The sequence below is a fragment of the Equus caballus genome, chromosome 3 (assembly GCF_041296265.1).
Source record: "Equus caballus isolate H_3958 breed thoroughbred chromosome 3, TB-T2T, whole genome shotgun sequence".
In the NCBI taxonomy this organism is placed as follows: domain Eukaryota; kingdom Metazoa; phylum Chordata; class Mammalia; order Perissodactyla; family Equidae; genus Equus; species Equus caballus.
In genome coordinates, this window is record NC_091686.1 from 56,777,896 (window position 1) to 56,805,147 (window position 27,252).

Consider the following 27,252-nt stretch of genomic DNA (forward strand, 5'->3'; position numbering starts at 1 on the left):
TATGAGTATTTAAGATATTTTATGTATTTTCACTTTTCAACACAATTTTACTTCCAAGAAACATTTTCCTCTCTTGAAGAGTTGGTAGGCGTATTTCTACTAGAGAATGAGAATTATATCAAATAGCACTCTGGTGTTTGACAGTTTGGACCTACAGAAACAGCAGTTTCATGTGGTTCACCTCCTCATGCCTTCATTTTTGCCTTGGCTCCAGGAAAATTAGAATTAAACTTAAAGCCTTATCAAGTTTAACTATATTTACACTTTTGATTAACATATTTGCTTCTTTCTTATCCGGCTTCTGATTATTTCAACTTTGAAGAGTTTGAGGATAAGACACAAACATTTTTGGAGGAAAGTAGTATATACGTACTAATAAAACGTTCTTTCTACATATGAAAGTTGTTAGAAAGATCAAATAAGATAATGTATGTACATGAAAGTATTTTGTAACCTAAATTCTAAAAATTTTGAATCTACTGACTTTCAAGTCACTACAAAAAGCTTCTTCCTACAATTAGACTCCTTCTAAACTACAAACCTCAACATTTAAAAGTCTTCAAACTCTTCCCATAATATTTAGGATAAGACACAAAGCTAGTCCCTGTTTATAAAGTTCTCGAGCTTCACCATGGCCCCCACATGCCTCCATACTGAGACTCCTGCAGGTCACTGAATCTCTTCTCACATGTCTCCATGTCTCCGACCACACTATGCCCTGGGTCTGGAATGCTTATCTGCACCATTGTGCCTGAATAAACTCTTTTTTAATCAAAATTACCTCCCACTTGTACTACTATCTTAGCTTCCCAACTAGTGTCCTTATCTCTCATTTGTCATCTCCCTAGTTCATCAACATTAGCCTAAATTACAGGTCCCATCATATCACCATGATGTTGAAAAGTACAACTCTCCTTTGACTCCAATGTGAGGCCTAAAATCCTTGGCACAGTTTGACTGGCAATGAAGACTCTTCATTATTAGGTCTAAGACTATCTCATAAGGTGCAAGAGAAAAGATATGATGGAAATGAGGGGAAAAATATTTTATAAACCTACCATTTTCTTTTAAGGGTACTTGGGATGAAGAATTTCCAGAACTATGCAAAGTCATTCCTGTGGTATAAATTAAATTATTAGACAGCTTATAAAATGGTCATATACTAGATATAGAAGTAACTTCTGATAAACTCATAAAAATCAATAAAACATTAAGGCAGCAACATTTTCTTTTGTTTACACTCAGAAAAATCCGTCTTCCCACAACGGGCATAGGTATTATTTTTAACGTCCAAGTGAAGAGTATCAACTTGTTTTGCAGAATAAATTTAAACACAAATGTATTATTTCTGACAACGACATTTTGGTATGTCAAATATGAAATGATGAAACTGGAATGAGTTTTAAAAGCATTTGTTCAAAGAAAATTCAATAAGAATGAATAATCAATCAAAAAACAAACGCAGAAAATAAGTTCTCTTTCACTGGTGAGTTTTCTTTTATCTGTGTTTTTCTATGGAATGTTTACTACTCTGCATCTGATATGTGATGAGTTTTTATGTAGACCAAAGCCTCCCTTTTATTAATAAAAATAGCTTAGAATCTAAAAGAGATCCTGTTTTATGTGAATATATTTTGAAAAGTATTTTCTAAAAGATTCAATCAGTGTCTTCTTAGGCTATTTTCAACACATAGGGTGACCTATAGGACAAAATCTTGCCTTTTAACTGTTTAGTTTTTTTTTTAACCAATTCAAATTGATGATAGCATAATCTCTGAAAGTTGTAGAAGCTACATTAATAAAGTAATGTTGCTTTCTATTAATTTTATCAACTATAGTGTAGAGTTTTCTTTTGGCTTCATTTACTCCACATATCCCCAATTCAATTACACAATGAGAAAATACTTTTTAACTTTGTGAGTTGGGGTTAAATGACCAACCTTTCATCTAAGGGAGAGTTAATTAGTATTATCTGGCAAAACAACAGCCTAAATTTTGTTTCCTTTTTGTCTCTCCAGCTGTTTCCTATTTTGAGTAGTCGTTCAGACCTCTGTGCTTAAATATCGACTCTTCTGAAAGATTGATTCCAGTGTGTTTCCCTTTTACAATGCATAAAGCAACAGGAAACCTGAACTGTTTATCTTATAAGGTAGTGTTGTATTTATAAACACACACAACTTCTATACTTAAATAATTAATAGGCCCCAGCTAGCTGGGAGAATTTGAAAAAACTTAAATCAACTAAGAATTTCTACCTATCAACCATAGCACATTTCATAAAATTATCCATTTTTAGAGACAATTCCATTCATGCTAAGCTGAAAGTACCCTAAATAAACCTTTCCTCAAAAAATATAGCATTCGTGGAGTCCACTCTCACAGGCTTGTAAGGAAAACCCAAAGAAAGCCTATTCGAAGCCTGGTATCAAACTGTCTGGGTTCTCTCAGAAAGATGGTCATAGCTTTTAACCGGGATCAAGAGAAAGCTAAGAAATAGTCTGTGCCATGAAGCAATCACAGATTAAGCCAAGTCTTGATTTGACTTGATCTATTTTAAGCAGCCTAAAGTTCTATATTCACAGTTTTGGCTATTAGAACATAGAACCGAAAATCATTTCTTGGTCATTAACATGATCTCGTTCATATGAGCACGATACGGGAGAAAGAAGGGAGGCATGTTTATGCTGACCTATAACACATGCTTGACCAGGGTCTTCAAAGGATGAGGAGTCTGATTCCTGTTTCCTCCTTTCAGGACTTCTATTTAAACTTGCAACAGACTTTGAACTAAAGAGGGAAAAGGAAGGTAGGAGGGGGAAGTGTCAGCGTAAAAAAATATGGTGAAAATAATAAAACATCAAAACAAAAATAAATGTACAAAATGTAGAATTTACAAATATGTAGTTGGGTTAGGTAATTATGTTCTTACTTATTAAGTTTTGTGAATCCTGCCAAAGATTCTGTATCAGATCTTGCCGTCTGGTGAAATGGTTTTCCTACCAACTCCACAACGGTTTGTGGCAGGGATTCCATGTTAACAAGGACATTTTTCCGATGAGGAAAGAGAGAGGCCTGACTGAGATCGTGGTATGATTTACTCATCCCTCTAGGCTTCTCCTCCCAGGAAGCTTTGTCACTCTTCTCTTTTGCACTGTTTTGCAATGGCTGGTAAAGCGACAGCTCTGAGCAGGAGAGCCTCTTCAGAATCTCCGCTTGAACCGACAGAGGTCGAACGGCAAGTTTGTTCAGGGTGCTGCTGGCCAGACTGCCAGTGCTGATTGCTCGTCCCATATTGAATCCTCTAACGGACTCTGCTTGGAGGTTCAGGCTCCTAAACGAAGCTCTCTCTACAAGGAAATAGGATTGCTTTACACGATGGAAACACCGCAGTACCTTTATGAGAAGAGTTATTTTAATAAATAAAATACAGCATGCAGTTTTGAATTGCTTTGATTGCCAGCATAAGCGGGGAGCTGTCAAAGTGCAGCAATCAAGGGTTTTCAAAAAGAGGTTGGAAGGTCCTGGTTTTCATACCATCTCTCCATCCTTGTAGCTTTCTCACAGCCAGAGCCTGGTCAGCATTTCCTACTTCATCTGATGATTCTCTTGGATCTAATAATGTATGGGCTTCAGGCTTGCTGACCCCAAATTTCCAATTACGTGTTTCAGTGAGAAATGAGAATGACATTTGAGAGAGAAATTTTCAAGACTAGTAGTGTCTCTACTAAAACATCAGCCATCCAAGGATGGGGAGAGGGAGAGATGAAACCTGGACAGGACGACAGGGTGAGATCATGCCTGAAAAAGAAGCTGTGCAGAGAGTTTTGCCCAGAGAAAAAGTTCTTGATTATTGTATCATTAAAAGCTTATAGCAGGTTGTGGCGATGGTTGCACAACTCTGTGATATACTAAAGACCACTGAATTGTACACTTTAAGTGGATAAATTGTATGGTATGTCAATTATCTCTCAATAAAACTGTTACCAAAAAAAAAAGCACCTTCACAGCAAATTATTTCTTTTGTTATTTCATTACTATGCTAATCCCACTTTCCCACCTTGTTGACTTTTCATGATTTAACTGAGGCACAGAGGCCATGGGAGAATCAAATATTACTTGTCTTCTCTTGTTTTGGTTTCTGTTAATTAACAGGATCAAAGAGCTGGGGCTGTCTTTATGCTTCAATTCCTTTCACTCCTAAATACACACCCAAAGTCTTCCTTTAGAGGCTAAACTTAGAGATACTTTATAATGAGTGGTTGGCTGTTCTGTTTTTTGAGAACCAATGTCATGGCACTATTTGAACATTTGAGGCTATAATCAAAAGCATTCCACCACAGAATTTTAGCTTCAAAATCCTTTCATGTAAATAAAGGACCAGGAGCACAGAATTTCAAATGATTTAGTTGTTCATGTATTAGTAATCCACGTCACCAGACACCCCGTCTTGTCCCCCACAGAAAGTACCGATCCTGTGCTGCGCTCTATTATACAGCTCAACCGTTATGTAAAACAGCTGGCAAAACTTCCTTATAAAAGAAAATGTCAAATGTTGCTGACTTAGATCTTTAGATACTATTTCGTTTATCTTCTAAATCCTAGGAAGATTAATAATCAATATTTCATCTCAGGCATAAACAGATAGGAAAACACTGAAGGTTTTTAATATTCATGCATCAGAATGAAGTTTAAGTAAACAAGTCTCATTGTCACCAGGAAAATTCAACGTTCTTTCTCTGAAGTAGAAGTGGACACCACGTTAAAACACAATAATGAAAAGAAGATTTCGGTTTAAAAATTCCCAGAATGATCTTTAGCTTAAAATACAGTTTTTATTAGAGTATCTAACATTATTTCTATTTTTTCACTCTGAGAGTAGATTTTAATCAAAGATGCAAAATCGAGTCTTATACAGATTCAATCACCAGGAAATGCCTTTACACTCGATAGACCTCTTCAGCCGAAGGGAAATGTGGACCAAACTTCGGCAGGAGTAGGGACAGCCCATTTGGTTTAGGTCATATCTGCTTTGTAAACATATCAAGGATTATGCTAGTCAAATCGATTCACAGCCTACTTCTGTGTAGGACTTAAAATATTGCATGTATTTTTGGGATGGGATCATAAACCATCCACCTACCTGGTCTTTCCTACTGTCCTTCACCTGGAAAGGAGTCCAGTATGGACGGTGAGGATGGGAAAGGACACTAGAATGAGCCTATATCCCAATACTAATGTTTCAGATTTGAACTCAAAGGCTTGCTAGTTCCCCACTAAGTCTGCAATCCACACGTCCTAATCTGTTTGTGCTACTGTTCAGTCTCTTGTACTGTTTTGTATTTCTTTATATTATCAACTTAATTCTATGCTATTTGAGAAGAGGGACTTCGTTTATGTTTGTTACCCTACAGCACCTACCATGGTGTCTTACAAGTAGTAAGTGCTCAATAAATGATTATCAATCAATTTAATTCCATTCACTTTAGTTTTTTGGAAACTCAACAAACAGAAGGAGCACTGGATTAGGAATTAGATCAGGGTTCCAGCCTCGTTTTACCTCTAACGATGAGGTTAGGCGAGAGACACTACCTTCTGTGAATCCGTTTCCTCATCAGTAAAATTTTGGACTTTATGGCCTCTAAGGTTCTTTCTAGCACCAACATTCTAAAATTCTAAAGAAGTAACAGACATTTGTTAGCTCATCAACCTCCTACAGATAACATCAATTATTTTCACTCGTCTAGTACAGACAATTAAGTAGGCAGGTAGTTACTTCTAAGCCAATTCTAAGCAGAAAATCATTCCTTTGAAGATCTACCAAAATCTGGGAAAAGATGTAGATAACACTACCTTAAAGTGCTTTCACATACGACTTCAAGGAGGCACAGCTGTTGTGCTCCTAGGAGCAAACCTGTGAGATACGTGAGCATTCCTACTTCATCAATGAAGAGAAAGAGACTTCCAAAAGTCAGTTATGTTCCTAAGGTCATCCCACTGCTACTATTATGACTACTACTACTAGTACTACTACCACTACTAGTACTACTAGAGGTGGTAAAACGATGATGATGGTGATGATGAAAATAATAATGAATATTTATTCAATACCTACTCCGTGCCAGACACTTTTAAAGTACTTTACATGTATGAATTCATTTAACCTTCACAACAACCTCATGATGTAGGTGTTATCATTATAATAATCATTTTATAGTCAGGGAACTAGGCAGAGAGTTTCAGTAACCTGCGAAGGTTTCAGAGCTGTAAGTAACAGAGCAAGGTTTGCACACTGGCAGTCTGGCTGCATAGTTCATGCTCTTCACTACTACACTCTATTGTTCCTCAGTATAAGAAAGGTGAGAATGGAAGGCTGGCTTCACAGTTTTGTCTTCTGACTCTTTCACGATAGCATACCACACTACATCTGTAACTGTTCAGTTCTGGTTTGTATTGAATAGAGTATTAGTCCAAGTAGGAATACTGATAGCTCTACTAAGTTTGATATTTCACTATACTTTGAAAATATATAAGGCCATACAAATTTTTAGCAGAGTAAAGGAAAGAAATAATAAGATTATTTTACAGCAGTAGGTATCATATTTTAGAATGCATAAAAATCATTACTGTGGAAAGCCTGTTAAAATGCAGATTCTAGGGACCCAATGCCCAAAGACTGTGATTCACTAAGTTTCAGGTAGGTTTCTGAAATCTTCATTTTTTTTTTTTTTTTTGTGAGGACGGTCAGCCCTGAGCTAATATTCGCTACCAGTCCTCCTCTTTTTGCTGAGGAAGACTGGCCCTGAGCTAACAACTGTGCCCATCTTCCTCTACTTTATATGTGGGACACCTGCCACAGCATGGCTTGATAAGCAGGGCGTAGGCCCCCACCCAGGATCCGAACTGGCGAATCCTGGGCCGCTGAGGTGGAGCACGTGAACTCAACTGCTACGCTACTGGGCAGGCCCCCTGGAATCTTCATTTTTAATAAGCAAATAGCCCCTACCATCTTGATTTTTAAAGGCTGAGAAACATCTATTCATAGGTTGCCATGACCCCACTCTAATCCTATGGGGAACATATTTTCCATGAGACTTCAGGATGTGAGAAAGGTTGGATAAGAATCCATAGGGCTCTGTTGCACAAGGTCATCAGGGCAACTCTAATTTCTACATGTGGTCTTGCAGAGTAAGTTTTAAATATTTCAGTTCTGGCTGATATATTTTTTCAGAGCTGAATTAGTTTCTTCTGCTAGTTCATTTTCAAAAGGAACTGAAAACACTCTCCTGACCATTCATATTGGGTACTGTGGTTATTCATCTCAGTCTCAGAACAGGGACACACCCAAGTAAAACCAACAGGTGGGAAACCTGCCCCCCTACCCCAACTGTGACAGCATAACTTCACCATCCTGGGTGCACACTTTCCCTGCCCCTTGCCTTGTTTCCCATGCTCTTTCCTTCCTTTGGAAAGTCCTCCCATTTATCTTCAACCTACTAGTTATTTTTGTCTTTTAAATTCCAATTCAAGTGCCACCACTCAAATACTCTAGCCTCTAATCTCCCTCTGCTCTTGTGGTGTAGATCATAGAGTCTGTATGATATAACCTGTTATTAAAACCGGGACCTTCTATTGTGTATTATTGTTTCATGCACGATGGTTGTACCTTCCTAAATAGTGTGCAAGTTTACCATGGGCAGAGAATATGATCCAAACTTTTACAGTATTTACATCAGGTAGCCTAACAATAAGCACAACATAGACATGTCAACAGATACTCCTTGACTGATCTGGGGTGCTGTTTTCAAAATGAATATGAAGTTGAAATCTTGGCTTCATTTGTGACATCTTTATAAACTTGACTTAGTCATTTAAAAATCTATATACCTTGTTAATTTTCATCCTAAAAGAGAAAGTGCATTCAAAATTTGTGACAGAAATCATGCATCTGCCCTGGAGTCCTCTGACACAGCTTGCTTCTCCTTACCCAGGTCCTGGGCATCTTGGTTGCTCTGTCTTGCTCTCATCTGCAGCTGGAACTTATGCTGGGAAGAGCAGAGCTGCAGCAGGTACTGGCATACCTTACTGTTGTCTGTCTGGAAGGCGTGTTTTATTCCATCCGATGTGTTCTGCAATGTGATTTTCTTTTTCTACAATATTAATCAGGGGTATAGATAATTAGGATGTTTTCCTATCACTTTATTACACGACCAAATTCTGTAAACAATAATTAACAAGTAGAGCTATTTTTATTTCACATTATTAGGCGTGGCTATTCCTTGACCTACATCTAATATAAATATAAAAAATATAAACCTGTATTATTACAAGTTCAGGAAATAAGTATTATTTGCCACTTTCAGAAATTACAGCCTAAATCAGAATGTCTATCAGCCACCAGCAAGGGAAAGTTTCCTTTAATGAGATTATTGATATTGTGAGTTTTCTGCAATGTGTACAAATACCAAAACTGTTTGAAAAAAGAAATGACAAGAAATATATGTTGTATTTCCTTGAGTAAAGAAAATGAAGTTCAATAAAAATTGATTTATTAATGTATAATAATAAGAGCTGTGATTCAGTCAAGAAGAATCTTGGTGGTATGAAGGCTGGGACGGAAATTGTGGGAAGTTAAAAAAAAATACTGAGAATGGAGTGGCACTGGATAACACAGCTGCTGGGCTGAGAGATGAAACACATCAATATTTAGAGACAGTGATTCTTGCCAAATTCAGGGCAAGGAGGAGAACCACAAATCAGTTTTATCTCCTTGATGTTTCTTGAAAAACAAAATTTTGCCACCTGTGTGGTGAGGCTTGCAGGCCATCCATACGGCTTAAAAGATTAGCATTCAACACACCGGGGACCTCAGACTAATGTCTCTGGAGAATTGCTCAGTCTAGTTAGATTCTACTCTAGCTCTTGGCTTCTTTGACTGTGCAGATTATATCCTCTACTTCACATCCCTTGATTTTACTTCAAATGCAGAAACAGGCATAGAAAAGTCAAATTTGGTACGCTCACAAAAGATACAACAACAAAGTATTACTCAAACTTCAGTCACGCAGGTGCCATCTTCATAATTTATAGTCTCGTTTATTTATAAATTTTTAAATTGACTTTGCTTATTTACATAAATTCACTTAAAGAAACTTTATATCACAATTGTAAATAGAAAACTAGTACCACTTACTATAAATACAATCCAGCTATAAAAATATGTAATCAATGCAATAAAAAAATAAGATTATTAAATTCTAGCTAGACGTTGTTGCCAATGAAATCTCTGGGACCTTGTTCTCTCTTTGTTAAAAAAAAGAAATCAGCAAGTATTAGAGAGGAGCTTGAGATGCAGTAGCATCAAACTAGTACCATCTTGACTATCAGCAGTATACCTACTTGGGGAATTTTCTCCTAACAAACATACCACTTAACCACTGTCAAGTAATTCCCAAGGATGCTGAAACTCCACAGTTGTAAAGCTGTACAGGTTTGAAACAAATTAGAAGAATATCTGATTCTTTCTAAGTGTTAACAGATAAACTGGACAAGAAACGTGTCCAAGGGCATTCAGTTGTGAGAGATGAGAAGGGCAAAAAGTGACTTTGCCGTCTCCCCAGAGGCTAGTGGAAGAAAAAAGGAGGGTTAAAAAAGAGAGTTCTGTGTTAGAGAAAGAACTCAGGATAAACAAGTGCCCTTAAACACAGGAACAGTTTGCATGGGAATGTGGTCTATTCTCTACTACCAGAGATCTTTAAAAATGAGCTAATCACAGCTAGTTTTATATACGGCATATTGGCAAATGACACGGAGCTGAATGCTCAATGGTTATTTGACTTCTTGACTTTTCAAAACCAATCCAAATTAAATCTGCATTTAATTAATCTAAGGTTTCCTCCAGACATTTGCTCTGCCAGGAATTTACACTGGAGAATGTAAATTAAACCCAGGTAATTTCTTGGTCTTGGCAATCCTGGGAAAATGAGAACGGTCTCGGCTTTCCTGAGAGAACATATTATTACCTGGTGGTCTTAGTGGTACCTCTGGGTTTCATAGGAAACCAACCAACCAACCATCAGGTCTAGAACTGATTTCAAAAGTCTCTAGGTTGAAGATTATCCAGAGTCAGCTGGGACCTTGAAATTGATATCCTTATAAACGCTGTTCTGGTGAGACCACACTTCAGCCCAGATAGGAACTAAAAATGTCAGTAGTGTCTGAATACCATTAGGAAAACAAATACCTGAACACATTTTTGATTCACCTCTGGGGTTTGACCATTGTATTTCAACGTTCAGATACTCCAACTATGTCCAAAATCAAAACATGCCTTTAAAAAGCTATGTTTCACAAACATGATTTTCTAAAAATCACGTTTCTAACTTTATCCCCAGAGAACATACACTAAAACTTAAAACTGCAGAAAGTCCTGAGACTAGTTCATAAAATCCAGTAAATCTCTGGACCACTGAGATTCAAACACAGTTGCTGTGAGGGAACTATCACTGAGCTAGACAAAGTTCACTGGAGCTAAGATAATTATCTATCTTAAAAACATTAGAGCGGTTTCTCTACGTGAGAAAGTAGAACGTAGTATAAGTTCTGAATTAACAGAGTTGTCAACTTAGTTGTAATTTAACTAAAATTAATTGAGCATATAACCAGCTAGGAATGTATAAGATTCTTTTAAAAATCACCTCCTGAGAAAACCAAAAATGAATGAAATCTCAATAATTCTTCCTACAACTAAGAAAGAAGAGTTAAATAGTATTAAGAGGCGAATATTCGCCCTACTGAACGGTAGGGTCTAAAATTTACTTAAGGAAAGTCAATTAATATGTAACACTGAAATTGAACTTGACAACATCTATTTTAAAATATAACCATAAGGGGTTAAAATGGACATACGGAAAAAGAAATCTTCTTGGTTTCCCTCCACGGAAAGCGAAGGACCAATGTGCGAACTCCGTTGTGAACCTCAAACACGAGGACGCCTCTAGGACAGACTCCAAGCAGTATCCCCGTCTGTGACTTCTTCTCAGGGTGCACCCGGTGAAAATGAACCCCATATTCTGTCAGTCTTTGGCAGACCTGTTGGAACAACAGCAGTGCACCTTGCTAAAAGGTGGAAGATATCGAAGTTGTACCAATGTAGTTTAACATGGAAAGAACAGTCTTTTCAACAAATGCTGCTGGAACAAGTGGATATTCACACGGCAAGAAAATGAATCGCAACCTTACTTCACCCGGTATATGAAAATGAACCCCAAATGGATCACACACCTAAACATAGGAGCTAAAACTACAAAACTCAGAAAAGCTTTGTGACTGTGGGTTAGACAAAGATTTCTTGGATGGGACATTAAAAGCACAAATCACAGAAGAAAAAATTGATAAACAAACTTAATTAACATTACAAACTTCTGCCCTTCAAAAGTCAATGCTAAGAAAATGTAAAAGCAAGCCAAGATTGGGAGATAAATATATATAAAACATATATCTGATAAAAGGAATTGTATCCAGAAGATAAAAAGAACATGGACTTCTCAAAAATAAGGAAATATATAACTAGAAACAAAAATGGGCAAAAGATTTTATTAGACACTTCAACAAAGGAGATATATGAATGGCAAATGAAGACACAAAAGGGTGCTCAACATAAATAGTTGATTAAATTAAAACCACAATGATATACTGCTACTTACCTATTTCAATAGCTAAAGTGAAAATGACCGAATTACCACGTGGTGTTGAGGACGTGGAGCAAACGGCAATCTCATACACTACTGTCTGCTGCATACTGTACACTGTAAAATCATACAACCGCCTTGGAACAGCTTCTCATGAAGTTAAACATATGTTTACCATAGATCCCAGCAACCCACTGGCTAGGTATTTACTCCAGAGAAATAAAAGCTGCATGTTTACACAAAAATGTGTATTTGAATGTTTATAGCAGCTTTACATCTATCAACTAACAAAAAAAAAAAATAAACAAATCACTGTATATCTGTACAGAGGAAAACTAACCGGCCATAAAAAATGAAACAAAATACTGACACACACCACACCATGGACGAACCTCAAAAGTATTATTTTAAGTAAAAAGAGCCAGACACAGGAGACTACATAATACAGTATTCTTTATATGAAATTCTAGGGGAAAAAAAACCGTGGTGATAGAAAGCAGATGAGTAGTTGCCAGGGATGAGGGGTGAGAGATGGAGCAGGGAACACACCACAAAGGGACGGGAGGGAACTTTCAGTGTCGGAAATGTGCTCGATCAGGGGTTGGCAACCTCTTCCTTCAAGGGCCACACAGTAAATATCTGAGGCTTTGTGGGTCATATGACCTCTGTTGTAACTAAACGCTGCTGTTGTAATATAACAGCAGATATAGACAATATAGAAACAATTGAGTACGGCCCAGTTCCAATAAAACTTTATTTACAAAACAAGCAAGCCAGTTTGCTAACCCTTGTTCTTTTGATCACTTTGCGGAAGTGGTTGCTTGACTGTATCTATTTTTCAAAACTCACTGAATCAAACACTTAAAAGTGGTAAATTTTATCGTAGGTAATTTATACCTCAATAAAGCAGATTTAAAGAAAGACATACAAGTTTTTAAAGGCAAGAGGAAATATAGTGGAAGTGTAACCTTAGAAGGGTGTATTAAAGAAATTTTTTAAAAAAACTTCTTAGGTTAGAAGAAAGATGCTAAAGTTAAAGAAAAAAGAGTAACAGGATACACTATCAGGAGTAGGGCAACCTACTACGCATTAAGCATGCTACCTACAGGGGGAAACTGAAGCTCAGAGAGGTTGAGTACATTGCTCAAGTTCACCCAGCTGGGTGAAAGAAGAATTCAGATGCAAAACTGTCTGACTACAAAGCCCCATGCAAATTCTTTCCACTGTGCTAATCTGCTTTCTACATTTATTCCTACAGGCATAATTTGATATTTACTTCCTACAGGTACAGAAATGTAATAACAGAGGAAAAACATAAGTACATAATTTAATGTCTTTAAATGCAGACTCAACTTAAACAAACTGCCTTGCCTTTCTTACCACAAATCCCAGATAACAGGTGGCGTAAGTCTGTGAATGAAACCCCTTTATAGATATTCTTAGAGCTGAGAAACTTGGCTCCCTTCAAAATGGAGCAGCAATTGGAAGGCAGACTGTTACATCCTAGGGAGCTGAAACAGGAGAATGTTCTGAAGCTTTCTCTTTTCAGTAGAATACTCTCTTATATTTGCCATTCACACTGCAGATTTACACAGTACCATCTCTCCCGATTATAAATGCCTTGGTACTTATCTAATGTCTCACAGGAAGCTGGTGACGGAACTAAAAGCATCAGCCAACTTTCCCAATATGAATTAGTTGGCATGAGTGGAAAGACCATTTTTAAAGAGTGTACTTGAATTTTAGCCTTTTAGGAAAAAACAAGGCAAAACAATTCCAGAATCAGTATGAACTTGCCTCTCATATCCATCCAGTCACAAAATCAAACTATTTCTTTTTTATAACATACCTTGATTTAGAGAATATGGAAAAGGATAAAAGCATAGAATCCACATCCAGGTAGATATGGGTCCAAATTAGTTTTGTCCCACATACCAGCCATTGACTGGAAACATTACATTTCCTCTTTGAGCCTTACTCCTTCTTTTTGTATTTTTATTGTTTTGCTGAGGAAGATTAGCCCTGAGCTAACATCTGTTGCCAATCTTCCTCTTTTTTAGCTTGAGGAAGATTAGCTCTGAGCTGACGTCTGTGCCAATCTTCCTCCACTTTATATGTGAGTTGCTGCGAAAGCACAGCTGACAAGTGGTGTAGGGCCGCACCCGGGATCCAAATCCATGAACCTGGGCTGCCGAAGCAGAGTACAGCATACTTAACCACTATGCCGCAGGGCCAGCCCCTCAGTTCCCTCTTTTACAAAATGAGAATTAAAATACCATAGTTTTAGTCAAGAATAAATGAGATAAGGCATAGCATCAGTTATTCCTACTACTGGCATCTTTTACATGTATGTCCTCCAACACTTCTTCCTTACTTTGAAAAAGATACAAAGTTTATCATTTGTAATCTTGCATACTTACCTTTAAAAATTCTAACTCTGTCTCTTTTTCAGAAGCTCCCACATAGGTATTATGCAATTTGGGTAACTCTTCTTTAATATAGGATAAATCAAGTTTCTCCATCACTCTGGGAGGCAAATAATGCTCCAGTCTAAAGTAAGACACACCATGAACCTAGAAAGAGAATGCTTTCGTAAGCAATTCTGTTTGCCTTCTTCCTCCTATCTTAAAGTCCCTGCATCAACTAAGGGATAAGATATTTCTATTTATACTTCTCTCTGAGGAGTGAGTTTTAGAGGAAAGGCATTGTCTTTCTCTTTTATTCAGGGAGGTAGAAAGGCTGAACTGACTGGCAAGCTTGAGGAGAGACTGACAGTGAAGGGCCAAATGTCACTATTGTTAAGGGTTAATGTAAAGGTTGCTGCTTGAGTGGCACAGTCTCTTCCCCTTGTTTCCTCCTAGACCCACTTGTATTCTAGACCAATAGGCCTTGAACATCCGTTCTCCATACGGTGAGCTCTCCTAGCTTCTCAGCCATCACCGTATGGATCCATGTGGAAGGCAGAAGACTCCTTTGACCCAGATTTGCCTGATAACCCTTGTGTCTAGTATCTATTAGTTAGAAATTGGGAGAAGGAAGAGTAAGTGCTGGATATCCCAAAACTGTGAAACAGAATAATTTTAAACAAAAACCAAACAAATGAAACAAAAAATAAAAGCAAAAAGGAAATCCCACACTATAAGATTTTATATAACCAATGTACATGGGGAACCTGATCATTCTGAGGCACCAAACTAGCCTCAAAAATCTCCAGATCTTAACAGCAAACACCTCAACCAGGTTTAGTCTTTAATTATGCTGAGGATAAGAAGACCAATACAAAAGCGGTCCTGGAGAAAAAAATAAATCCTACCTCTGGTTGATAATCTCCATACTCAGCCTGGAGAGCCAAGGATGCCAGCAGTAAAGAAGTCTCATCATCACAGTGCATCCTTTCCTCCAAGATATCTTTCCGCAGCTGAAGATAATACTGATGACAGGTCAGAGTATGTCTGGAAAAATAAATACACAAAACATTGAGGCTTTTGATCTTGAATCTTGGGGTGATTTTTATTATTGGCGTGTATGTTTAGTTTCCAAGATGGTTTATTACCAACCTTTTAAGGCACGAGAATTTAATAAAATATGTTGAAGGAAGTATTTCTTTTATGACAAAAAAAGACACTGTCATTGATCAGAATCAAATAATTCAGTATCAGTAAACTAAAGGGTCAAAAGACCAGGGGCCAAAAAGAGGAAAACAAAAACCCTTGTGTACTCACTGTATTAGACTAACATCATCCATGAAAAATTTAATTCGGAAAAACAAAGTAAAATTAACAGTGGCTTTGCTCTTTTTCTTTGGTTCTTCTTTCCATCCATCTGGGGCCACTTTGGTTAATTTTAAATCAGGATCAACAAAGAAATATTCATTATCTAAAAGAGAATGAGAAAACATTCAGATAAAATAAAAATACTTTAATGTTTTCTTCTGATTTCTTCCATTGTTTTGTCAGACTTGCACAAAACAGTCTCACATGAGAAGGAAACAAGATTGTTAAGAAGTGTGGCAGAGAGCTCTGAGGCAATGCATGTGGATGGGTGGCAACACGACTCAGTCTTTTAAGGAGGACTCTGAGACAGGCCCGGATTCAAGTCCGGGCCACACCATTTACTACCTGTGTGACAATGAAAACATTTCTTAACCTTTCTAGATGTCAATTTTCCAGTCTATAAAATCAGGATGGGGCGGCCCCGGGGCCGAGTGGTTAAGTTCACGTGCTCCGCTTCAGCGGCTGGGAGTTTCACTTGTTCGGATCCTGGGCAGAGACGTGGCGCCGCTCATCAGGCCATGCTGAGGCAGTGTCCCACACAGCAGAGCCAGAAGGACCTACAACTACAACATACAACTATGTATGGGGGAGCTTTGGGGAGAAGAAGAAGAATGGGGGGGGGAAAAAAAAGGAAAGAAGATTGGCAACAGATGTCAGCTCTGGTGCCAATCTTTAAAAAATAAATAAATAAATAAAATCAGGATAGAGGTAATTTCTGCTTTATAGGGTTGTTGCCGGGATCAAATGACATAATAGAAACAAAACACTTGGAAAGAACGTGGCACGTGGTAAGCATTCAATAAATATTAGCTATTATTTATTATTCTTGAGCTATCAGCTGAAACCTAGAAGGAACAAAAGTTATTTTATTTTTTAATGCCATCACCTAAATAGTATTGCCTCCAAATACAAGATTATTCAATAAAGTCTGACTTAACCATAATGTTTAAGAAATTAAGTGTATTATAAATAGAAATTGTGATTAATTGAATATCTTCATATAGATAGTATTACTTGATTAGTCTAAAATTGTAATTAGTAAAGTGACAGAACATCAATAGGCACTAACTGAATATTTACTGGATGACTCTACAAAATGAATTATTAGTTTTTAAGGAATAAAAACTCAAACTAAGTTGAAGGAAATCTTTCTTTTTGACAAAGACAACATTATCTTGATCTTGTGGGGTTTAAGGATGATTTGATCCTTCAATTCTAAGTTAAATTTAGAGGTAAACAAGAATCTGAAGTATTGAAGAATAATTTATAATATAATGACTTATTAAAGAAAGATTAATTAAAGCCCAACTCCAAAGGGCTTCTAATATTGCTATGGCAATTCTAATTGATAAATAGGAGTGACTTTTACTGAAGCTGTGCTCTGAGACCACTGTGGCTGTGAACATCGCAGAGTTCAGTGCACACAGGGCTTAGAAAACAGGGGAATGATATTTTCAACCAACAACTGACAACATTTAAAAAAGCCACTGCCACTAGGATAGTAGGCTAAAGAAGCTGATGTGGAGCTTCAGAAATAGGGTCCTGCTATATATTCAGAGGCATATTAGCAGGATACTAATTTCTAGAGTACGTATGTAGGCAACTGACATATATATGGTCCTCCAAAAAATAACAATTAAAACGCTCTTTTTTTTTAGATTTTTTTATTTTTCCTTTTCTCCCAAAGCCCCCCAGTACATAGTTGTGTATTTTCAGTGTGGGTCCTTCTATTTGTGGAATGTGGGATGCCACCTCAGCATGGCTTGATGAGCGGTGCCAAGTCCACACCCAGGATTCGAACTGGTGAAACCCTGGATCGCCGAAGCAGAGCACTCGAACTGAATCACTTGGCCATGGGACTGGTCCCCTAAAATCTATTTTTATATAGCCGAAGCCAAATAAAAATCTTCATGGTCAGGTGCAGAGGATGCTAAAAGACACTACTATTAAAACAAAGCACCTAGTTAGGAGAAGGAAGGGAGTTCCTACTTCCTATTCTCAATACTGATATGTACATGTAGTTAATATTTCCCAGAACAAGGTCAGGCATAACAGGTACAGAAAGTCAGCTTGCTACCAATTTTTCATAGGAGACCCTGAATTTAAAATGTCTTCGTACCTTTCAGGGTAGCTAAAGCAAACAAATGATGTTCCACCAAGCCAATATGGGCCACAACCATATCAAACACATCTTTACATATAGTTTTGGTATCACATGTTAGTTCCAGTCTCTGCCCACTCAGAAGCATTATGTTTACTTTTCTTCGGTTATCCTCGTTCTTTCCTTTCTTGGTCTACAATTGAAAAGAATGAATGGCATCTAGTAAAGTGAATATTATAAGAATTTTAACTTTTTTTTAAAAAAATCATTACTGAAATTATTTTCTAAGAGTAACACAAATTGCTTTTATTACTTACAAGGATAGACTGTGGCAAATCCAAGGATATAAATGGTTCAATCGTCATTTTCACAAACTCAGGGCCAAAGAAATTCTGCAAATCACATAAAATCAATATTTTTTACCATTTATTCTAGCTCTTTCCTTGAAAGGAAAATAATGTAATAATAATAATAAACATGTAAAGCCACCTGATTAGAACAAAGTGATCCGAAACAAATGCAGAAACTTTCAATAAAGAAGTGTGGTGGAATTTGCCAAGAACAGGAATGGAATGTGCCTTACACTAAGTGTGAACAAAAGTTTCTCCTCAGCTTCGTTTTCTACCAGTGATGTCAAATGTAAAGCCTTGCTTTATCCTGTTTTACAAGTTTTTCATTTTTTGGCTTCCAGACAGATTAAGACTCTCCAAAAAAATACTACTCTAAATTATTGAAGTGACATAGAGTTATCAACTCTATAAGGATTTGGGTTAGTATTGCTAATGTGCGAAGCGACTGAACAGAATCTCTTTGTTTCAGAGTGATATTCAATTTGTCCTAAAACAAGTCACGGTTAAAGGACATCTACTTGGCTATTACAAAAAACACATATCCATCTGTAATCATGTTCTTGGAACACTGTGATGCCGTACCTTTTTGTTCTCAACAGTGACGACCAGGGATGGTATAGGTATCACAGCCTCTGCTCCCCATTGCTGCCTCTAGTAAGAAAATAATATCTCAGGAGCTGGGGGGACGCAGGAGCTGGGGAAAGTGGAGTCTGCACACTGTCTTTACTGCTTCTCAATCTGCTCCTTCCTTTTACCTCTTGTACATCCAGAGGTTTCTGCCAAAAGGGAGTCCGGCAGAGGAGATAACTTAAAACAAGTTAGACTCCAGGTGGGAGCAGGATTCAGAACAGTCTGAAAGATTATGTTAAAATGGGCAAAAAAGTAGAATGAAAGCATGGCTAATCTTGAGGCCAAAGGCAGGTGGTATGTGTGTGTGCGCGTGCACACACGCATGCATGCATGTGTTTGAACTAATAGAGGTTACTGGAGTTTTATGTTTGTTGGTCTCTTCTTTGCATTTGGTTGTACAGCTCATTTGGTTGGTTGGTGTGAGAATTCTATCCAATTAACCAAGTGTGGAACATGTGACAGATACCATTTAAGTAAAAGTTAAACATTACGGGTTTGTTAATACTCAACGAACCAATAGGATGCATTTTAAATAGAATTGAAATAGACTAGAAAATAGGGAATGATCTGCCATGGGAGACACAGAACGTATTACAGACCAACTAAGGCAACAGGGCATGAACAAGTTAAAATGTGCTTGCATCAAAAGTAATACCAGAAAAAAAACTAACCTAAAAATTTATGTTTTGGGAAAGAACATTAATTCAATTGTGCAACTGTTCCTCCAAATAGTAGTACTCTTTTTCAGCCTCAAAAACATTTTCAGCCTTCCTGCTCTTTTTAGAAAAAACACTCTATCGTTCTTTAATGACCAGTACTTCAAATTCTCTAGTCATTGACGTAGCATGTCTCTGACGAAGAAACATCTGTTTCTGAAACAGTCAGAAACAGATCGCCTAATAGGAAACACAGGGTTTTAGTGAGATGACACATAACAGTGGCATATTGTAAAGGTACAGACTACCATTTATGAATCTCCAATTAGCCAGTTCTGCATTAGCTCTCTGAAACGATTTAGGAAAAAGATGTACATACGTGTGTGCCCTTTATGCTTTGTGTTTGCCTTTAATTATTGGAAGCCCACACTATTTTGTATGATATCCTGCCTACTGCTTAATTTTGACAAAGGTATTGGTTATAATGATAAACTGATGAAGCCCTATTGAGTATCTTCCTTTTAGCTTAAAATAAATTCAGTTATATTTTATTGAAATCTAATAACTTTAAAATTGGACAGTCTTATAAATTATAACAATTCCACATTTCAAAAATTAACACAATGAGGCAAAAAGAGGTTTAAAAATTTACATAAAGTCACATAACAGCATTATTAGCAACAGAATCCAAGTCTTCTAATTTGTAGTTCACTGCAATTTTCACCAACCGATACTGTTTCTTCTCTTTAGAAAACTAAGAGGAAAATTTGAATTCTATCAACTTTGGGGCATACAAATATGCTTTTAAGATAATTCTTTGAAACAAGCAACAAAAAACAAAACAGAACAGGGCAATACACTTTCTTAGTGCAGAACTAAAAGGAAAAAGTTCATTCTAGATTTTATCACCTTTACTAACATTTATTCTGATTTTGAAGAAGTATTTGTAAAGGAACAACACAAATGAGATACCACTGCCTCATCTCATGATAAAAAAAGAAAGGTAATATCCAGAGTCGGTAAGAATGTGATGAAATAGGCATGGCCATAGGAAGCATAAATTGGTACAAACTTTTCCGAATGGCAATTTCACAATAAGGATCAAATGTCTTAAAAGGTGCTTGCTTTTGACTTGTCTATTCTACTTGGAGGAAGTTACCTGCAAAGATTTAGCTATGGGGATGTTCATCAGAGCACTGCTTGCAATAGCAACAACAATAAATTAGAAACATTACAAATGTTCAACAACTGGAAACTGGTTACAGAAATGATCGTACTTGGAAATTCACATAATGGAGTACCTTACAGCCCTTAACAATAATATTACAGAAGTTGTAAAATATTCATCATATTTTACATGAGAAAAGAAGACTATGTTCATTTGAGCTTGTTTATAAAAATATATAGGACTTAGGTTGAAAGAAAAAATTTAAAGAAATTTAAAAAAAATCCCCCCAGGTATAAGATGCAGATTTGTTCCTTCTTGTCTTGGCTACCGTAACATGAGGGAGGATACGATGCCTGCAGCTAATGCGGTCATCTTTTGACTATTAAGTCAAAATTCTAAGAATGGCAGTGGAAAGATGGAATGTACTTGATAACATTCTTGAGCTTCTGAACCAACCTTGAACTCTCTATCTCTGATCTTCCTGGTTTGTGGGATAACAGATTTCTTAAAATTGAAAAACAATCCCCCATAATACTGAATAAAGCCAGTTGACTTTAAGGATCATGAATACACTTTTTAAACATAGAGTTAAAATACTCTAAATCCACCTTATGTTGTTTTAAAAAAGAAATCGTGAAAACAGCTAAATATTTAATATCAACCAGGATATTTAACACCAACGGAAATTAATATGGGATTCCAAATTCATCTACAGGCAACTTTAGGATACCTATAGAGTTTTTAAAAGTACTTTGCATAGCATTTCCCTCTGAGACCAAATTTAGCTGCAGTAACCTGAGAATGGGCTTACCCTCAGTTTTCTTTGGGTCATGGCTGTTTCTAGAGCCATTTCTCTTAAGGGATCCCTGGTGATGTCAAGCATAGAAGCTTTGATTGTGTCTCCTGGATACAGGCTCAACCGAGACTGTCTAAGGGCCATCCTGGCTTGTAGCTGCATCATTTCTTCTTCTTGCCGTTTTAGCATGATCTCTTGATTAATTAAGTTGCCTTCAAGGGATGTTTCATATTGTCTACTAAATAGAAAAGCAGAGAAAACTAAGTAATTGGAAGAAAACAATTATTTTAAGTCTAATCAAGAAAATACCATGTGAAGTCAAGTATTAAGAATTTAAACCACTTAATTTTTCCATCTCAGGAAAACCCTTGCAGTCACGTTTCAGTCTTACTTTTAATATGACAGCCTGCTGTCCCATTTCACTGATTGGATCTATCCTCCACCCCTTCTCTGAACTTCCCAGCATCCTCTGAAAACTACTTCCCCCACAGATCTCTCAGATAAGGCCTGTTTTATTCTTATGGTTCTGTACCACTGAGCCTGGAGATGGGGGTAGAGATTCCCCTTAATTCTTATTTCAGCTTCTAGACCACTGTTGACCCCTCAATCGTCCCCAGCTTTCCTGAAGTACATGCTATGAAACTTTGCTTTAGATACGTAATATCCTATTGGTTGATGCCCCCTTATTCATTAAAGATTTAAGTGCCTGACTCAGTCTTTTTTTCCATCACAACTCCTGTCATCATTCATGGTGGTGTTACACAGACTGAGGAGTCCTCCAATACCCTGCCTCCTCCACTGCAGCCAGCAATCTACTCCCAGGGTCATCATGGCCATTAACAGTAACGGCACTGCCTCTGAAATCCCCTATTTCTATTACCCAGTACCCTCTCTATAGCTCCTTATTTTTTCTAGCTCACTTCCTCTAATATCCTTCTTCAAATAATTCATTGACTCTATCAGGATTTTGTTTTTTTGTTTTTTTTTTTTTTTTGCTGAGGAAGATTCGCCCTAAGCTAACATCTGTGACAATCTTCCTCTATTTTTTTTTTTTTTTTTTAGTATGTGGGTCGCCAGTACAGCATGGCTACTAACTGAGCAGTATAGGTCTGCGCTTGGGAACTGAACCCAGGCCTCCAAAGCAGAGCATACTGAACTTAACCATTAGGCCACTGGAGTTGGGCCCCTCTATCAGGAATTTTAATCCATTGACTCCCCACTTTCTCTCTGGCTATGATCCCTCTCTTGCTCTTATATTAATTAAATTCTAAAGCCCACTATTAGAATTACTCTTCTGCATACAACCTCAACTCTCATGAAACTGCAGAACCATGCTGACTGATCTCACCAGGCTCTCGGTACTGCCTGGCGACTCATTTTCTTTGAGAACTACTTTCTATCTTCCTTCTCCTTTCTTTTCAAAGCTCCAATACTCTCTGCCTCTTTCTCTCTCAACTGATGACTTTTCCAGAGTCCTCTTGGTGAAATAAGGTGCAATCAGGAAATAACTTCCTCAACTGTCTACCACCAAACTTTGCAAATCTACGCCCATACGGTCTGCCTTCTCTTCTGTTACAATGGATGGATCTCCTGCACAGTTATGTAGGCCCCAAACCTCTACTGGGCATGGGATTCCACCCCTCTTTCCTACTCAAAGACTTTGCTCCTTCAATTATCTTCTCCCATGCATCAATAATCTCATACACTAGGTTATTCTCACTAACATACAAACATGCTGTACTATCTTCTACTCAGAACAAGAAATTCTCCTTCAGTTCCAAAGCCCCTTTTAGACTCTCCTATTTTTCTTTTAGAGTAAATCTCTTAAAATTGTCATTTAAATTTTATTTCCACTTCATCTCCCACTCTCTCTTGGACTCAGACCAATAGTTTTAGTTCCTACCATTCCACCAAAACTGGTCACAAAAACGACCAACCTCTATGTTATCAAAGCCAAAGGATAATTCTCAATTTTCATTTTACCTGAGCTCTAAGCATCATATGATATAGTTGCTCAATCCTTCCTCTTCTTGAAAATTTGACTTCTGGGAAACCATGCTCTTTTTATTTTCCTTCTATTTCACTTGCTCCTCCTTCTTAGTCTCTTTTGCTGGATCTTCCCTCATTTTTAATCTCTTAATGTTAGACTACAACAGTGCTCACCAGACCTCCAGATTTTTCTAGTCTCCACATACACTCCATACCTACATGATCTCATTTAGTCACATGGACTTAAGTACTTATGTATTCCTCTAACTCCACCTCTCTCCCCTGAATTCTAATTCTATTCACCTGCCTAGGTGGGTGTTCCACTTGGATGTTAATGTGCATCTTTAGCCTAACATGTCTAACACCAAATTAGTGACACTTTTTCTCCACATCCAATCTTCTCTCAATCATTCACCAGTTGCTTAGGACACAACCTGGAGTCATTCTTGATTCTTCTTTTTTGCAAATCCCACATCCAATCAAGCAGCAAATCCTGAAGGCACAATCTTGAAGATATCTACATCCAACTCTTCTCTATCACTAACAACCTAGTAGTCTGTACTGTATCCCCCTCAAATGGAGTACTGTAATTGCCTCCTAACTGCTCTTTATTCCCGAAATCTGTTCTTCACAGAGTAATACCATTAAAATGTAAATTAGATCATGGCTCCCTCTGCTTTCAACCATCCAATGTCTTCCCATTGTACTTAGAATAATACCCAAAGTGCTCACCTTAGCTTCTGAGCTCTGACATGATTTTGGTCTGGCTAACATCCACTCTGCCCTTTGCCCATTCTGCTGCACCCACGCTGCCCTTCCTGCTATTTATCTAACTTACAACACATCTTCCATACCTCAAGGCCTCTGCTGTTGCTGTTCCTTTTGTCTGGAACATTCTTCTTCCTAATACTTGCACGATTCACCCCCTCCCTCATTCAAATAGTTTTCTGTTCAAATGTCCTCCTTTGGGAGAAGCCTCCTCTGATCACCCTACCCATGTAAAATAGAACTTGGGCATCAGACCCCTGCCCTCTATCCTTTTAGCCTGATTTATTTTTCTTCAAAGCACCATCATATGTGATGGTGCATCATTTACTTGTTTTTTTAATGGTTTATTGGACACCTCTTTGCCCTAGAAAGGCCCTTGAAAGGCCTTTTTTGTCTTGTTCATGACTCTGATCTCTAGTACCTAGTACCTGGGTATCTCATGTACCCAGCACATGGTAAGTGCTCAATAATTATTTGTTGAGCAAATAATTGAATATAATTTTATGGCTCGTTTCACTTAATGGGGGTCAAGGAAAATAACAAGAATTTGAATCTATCCATTTTAACTTACACCTGTTATTTTCATCAAATATATTAGCTTTCTTACTCAAATTATTTTATACCAGAGCTACAAACAGGTAGCAAAGATGACTTATGTATCATTTTAGCTCTCCAATGCAATATCTGGTAGAAGGGTCTATAAAGACTGAAAATTCTGAGAGGAAAAAAACCAAAGATAAAACAAATAAATAAACAAAAAAATTCAGAAAATCTGGATCATTTAGGAATGAATATACAGGTTGAGTCACAAAACAAAGGTTATCTATCAAGTGGACAGGAACAGAAGCAGTGGGAATTGTACTATGTATAAACTGTTCTTCAAAAGTTAACACAGAAAAAAGCTTAGAGACGCCCTTTGGAAAACAGCTTTGAATATCCCTTTTGATCACTGAAAGACACTTTTGATAGCTCAGAATCCAAAAATTACTCATTCTGCTGCATCTGACTCATAATTTCCTGTTAATGCCCCCACCCGCTATGATACAAATCAATAGCACCGTCTGGATCTGTCTTTCCATTTCATTCTAACTAAAGGGAGTGGAAACTTTTATAAAGAAGCATGCAACATGTCTAAATACAGCACTATTCATAGATCTCACAAATATGTGACCTAAAGAACAAAACAGGATCTCCTGACTGTGCACCAGCATGTTAAGGATATTATCAGAAACCTTTGTACACATTCAGAAAATTCTGTACTTGAATAAGGAAATTAGAGAGTATTTTAGTTCATGTGTTTTTCTGCGGGCAGAAAAAGGAGATAGGACTAGTCTAAAAAGAAGTAGAGTTTAGCATCTTACATTAAATATAACATATTCTCAGACTTAACAACCTATTTCTCCTTGAAATATTTTTCTTTCACCTATACCTTTATCTAACTCAGATGCTATGAACACCATACTGGGTTTTTCCCCTCTTAAAGTACGAAAGATAGTTTATCACTAAAACATGATTTGATCAGTTAAGGTGGCCTTAATGTTTCCTAAAATAAAATCTGGAAACAGTCAAAACTAAGATTTTTTTTTGATTGACTATAATCAATCAATTTTTAACACATAATCCCAGTAATTCTTCCAGTTGTTATCTCTACTCTTGCTTTTGATCAAGCTAAAAGGGCATCATATTATTTAACATCATATTATATTAATTAACTATTTATAAGTTTTTTCCAAATTACAAAGTACATAAAGTGTGACTTCTTCAAGCAAACATGGAGCTTAGTGTAATTCAGTATTTGCTTCTTATTGCTGTTGGTTCCCAAATACTTTTAAAAAACCATGTAATATCAAGCATTGATCTGTCTTTGTCACTTACCTCTTTGTTCAAAATTACCAAAACGGGGTCATCACAATTACTATTACTACAGTGGGGTCATAGTAATATAAAATGCTGCTATGCAAATATAACATCACTTTAGGTAAATGAATACTTATTAGAGCTTTCCTCAAATAAAAAAAAAGTATCACGGACTATTTTAAAAGCCACAAGAAAGAAGAGAAAAAGACATAAATTTAATAAAACTTGGAACATTAAGGAATAATTTTAGTGCAATGTATTTAATTACTTGGAGTTTAAACCCTGGATAAATTGTTAGCTTTAATCACATGGTTAGGGTTACCTGGTCTATTAATAGTTTACAGGTGTGAAATGGTGTCTTCCAAAATTAATTAGCTAAAGGGAAAGCTTTTATTAATTTTCAAATGATTCTTTTGTATATGGTGGCACTTGAATTAGTTGAACTGAGATATGAAATTTAAAAGGATTCCCATAGTTTGGGAGTAAAATCTGAAACAACCTCTGGTTCTCTGATTTCACATTACAAATTTCAAATTATTGCTTAACACTAACAACATGCTTTTGTTCATGGAAGGGATCTGTGCACACATGAAAAGGATACATATCAACATATTCACTACCGATTTGACACTTTTCAGTTTAAACAAAGTAAACCAATACCAAGCTATAATACCACCACCCTAAGCCCAGCACAAGAATAATATCTAACACCTCCTAAGAAAGCTGAATATTTCAGTTTGAAACTCAACTCTAAATAGGCCAAATTGGGCTTTAAAAAACACACAAGATAACCTCTTTTAAGCCAGGAATGATGAAGTGAATAATTAACTTTTTACATAATAGGTTACTCAGTAGTAACCTACTCATTACTCATTCAACAAATAATACTGAAAGCCTGTTGTTGAGTCTGTTTAACCTTTCAAAAGAGGTACCATCGTCTTAGAAATGTAAGGTTTTCTATCGTTTCACAGATGTTCAATGCCATGCCTTCAGAAGTTCCTGTTAATGTTATTTTATATTCATATGAACAATTTAAAAAATCAAGCACAAACCATAACCAATCACAGCCAAGTCCAATTTTAAAAGAGCCCAATAACTCAAACTACAATGTCTTTCAATTAATTGAATGAATTTGTGAGAACTTAAAGAGGAAGGAAAGGAAAAGGAAAATGGAGAAAATAGAAGAGGATAATTTTTAAAAATTCTCCTTGATTTGAATAAACAACCCCACCCCACCCCACCCCCCGTCACTGGAAATGTATTATTACTATTTTTTCCTATCACATACCTCGGTCTCTGTGACTGGCCTTGACTGGGGGTTTCATCCACCCCTGGGAGACCAGTGTTGGATTCAAACCGCTTTGAAGCTTCACTTTTTCTCACTAATTGTGAATGAAAAAGGAATAGCACGGGTGATAAATATGTGAAGTAATCTTACTTAAAAACTGAAGCATTTAGCAGACTTATAAGATAATTC

At 36.9% G+C, this 27,252-nt stretch overlaps 1 protein-coding gene across 41 annotated transcripts in view; it reads right to left on the reverse strand.

Annotated features, from left to right (window-relative positions):
- Positions 1 to 27,252, reverse strand: part of PTPN13 (protein tyrosine phosphatase non-receptor type 13) — a 201,548-nt gene that overhangs the window by 59,928 nt on the left and 114,368 nt on the right. For 13 of the 41 annotated variants that reach the window (XM_070263460.1, XM_070263455.1, XM_070263454.1 and 10 more), the window contains 12 exons: positions 27,064 to 27,157; positions 21,177 to 21,399; positions 17,879 to 17,953; positions 17,580 to 17,754; positions 15,410 to 15,563; positions 15,001 to 15,139; positions 14,108 to 14,260; positions 10,906 to 11,088; positions 7,985 to 8,147; positions 2,930 to 3,347; positions 2,690 to 2,787; positions 1,059 to 1,115 (listed from right to left, as the gene is read on the reverse strand). In XM_070263460.1, the coding sequence (XP_070119561.1) occupies positions 1,059 to 1,115; positions 2,690 to 2,787; positions 2,930 to 3,347; positions 7,985 to 8,147; positions 10,906 to 11,088; positions 14,108 to 14,260; positions 15,001 to 15,139; positions 15,410 to 15,563; positions 17,580 to 17,754; positions 17,879 to 17,953; positions 21,177 to 21,399; positions 27,064 to 27,157 (1,932 nt within the window). The remainder of the gene's footprint in view (positions 1 to 1,058; positions 1,116 to 2,689; positions 2,788 to 2,929; positions 3,348 to 7,984; positions 8,148 to 10,905; positions 11,089 to 14,107; positions 14,261 to 15,000; positions 15,140 to 15,409; positions 15,564 to 17,579; positions 17,755 to 17,878; positions 17,954 to 21,176; positions 21,400 to 27,063; positions 27,158 to 27,252) is intronic. The other 28 variants (XM_070263489.1, XM_070263488.1, XM_070263474.1 and 25 more) reach the window with 5 other exon arrangements.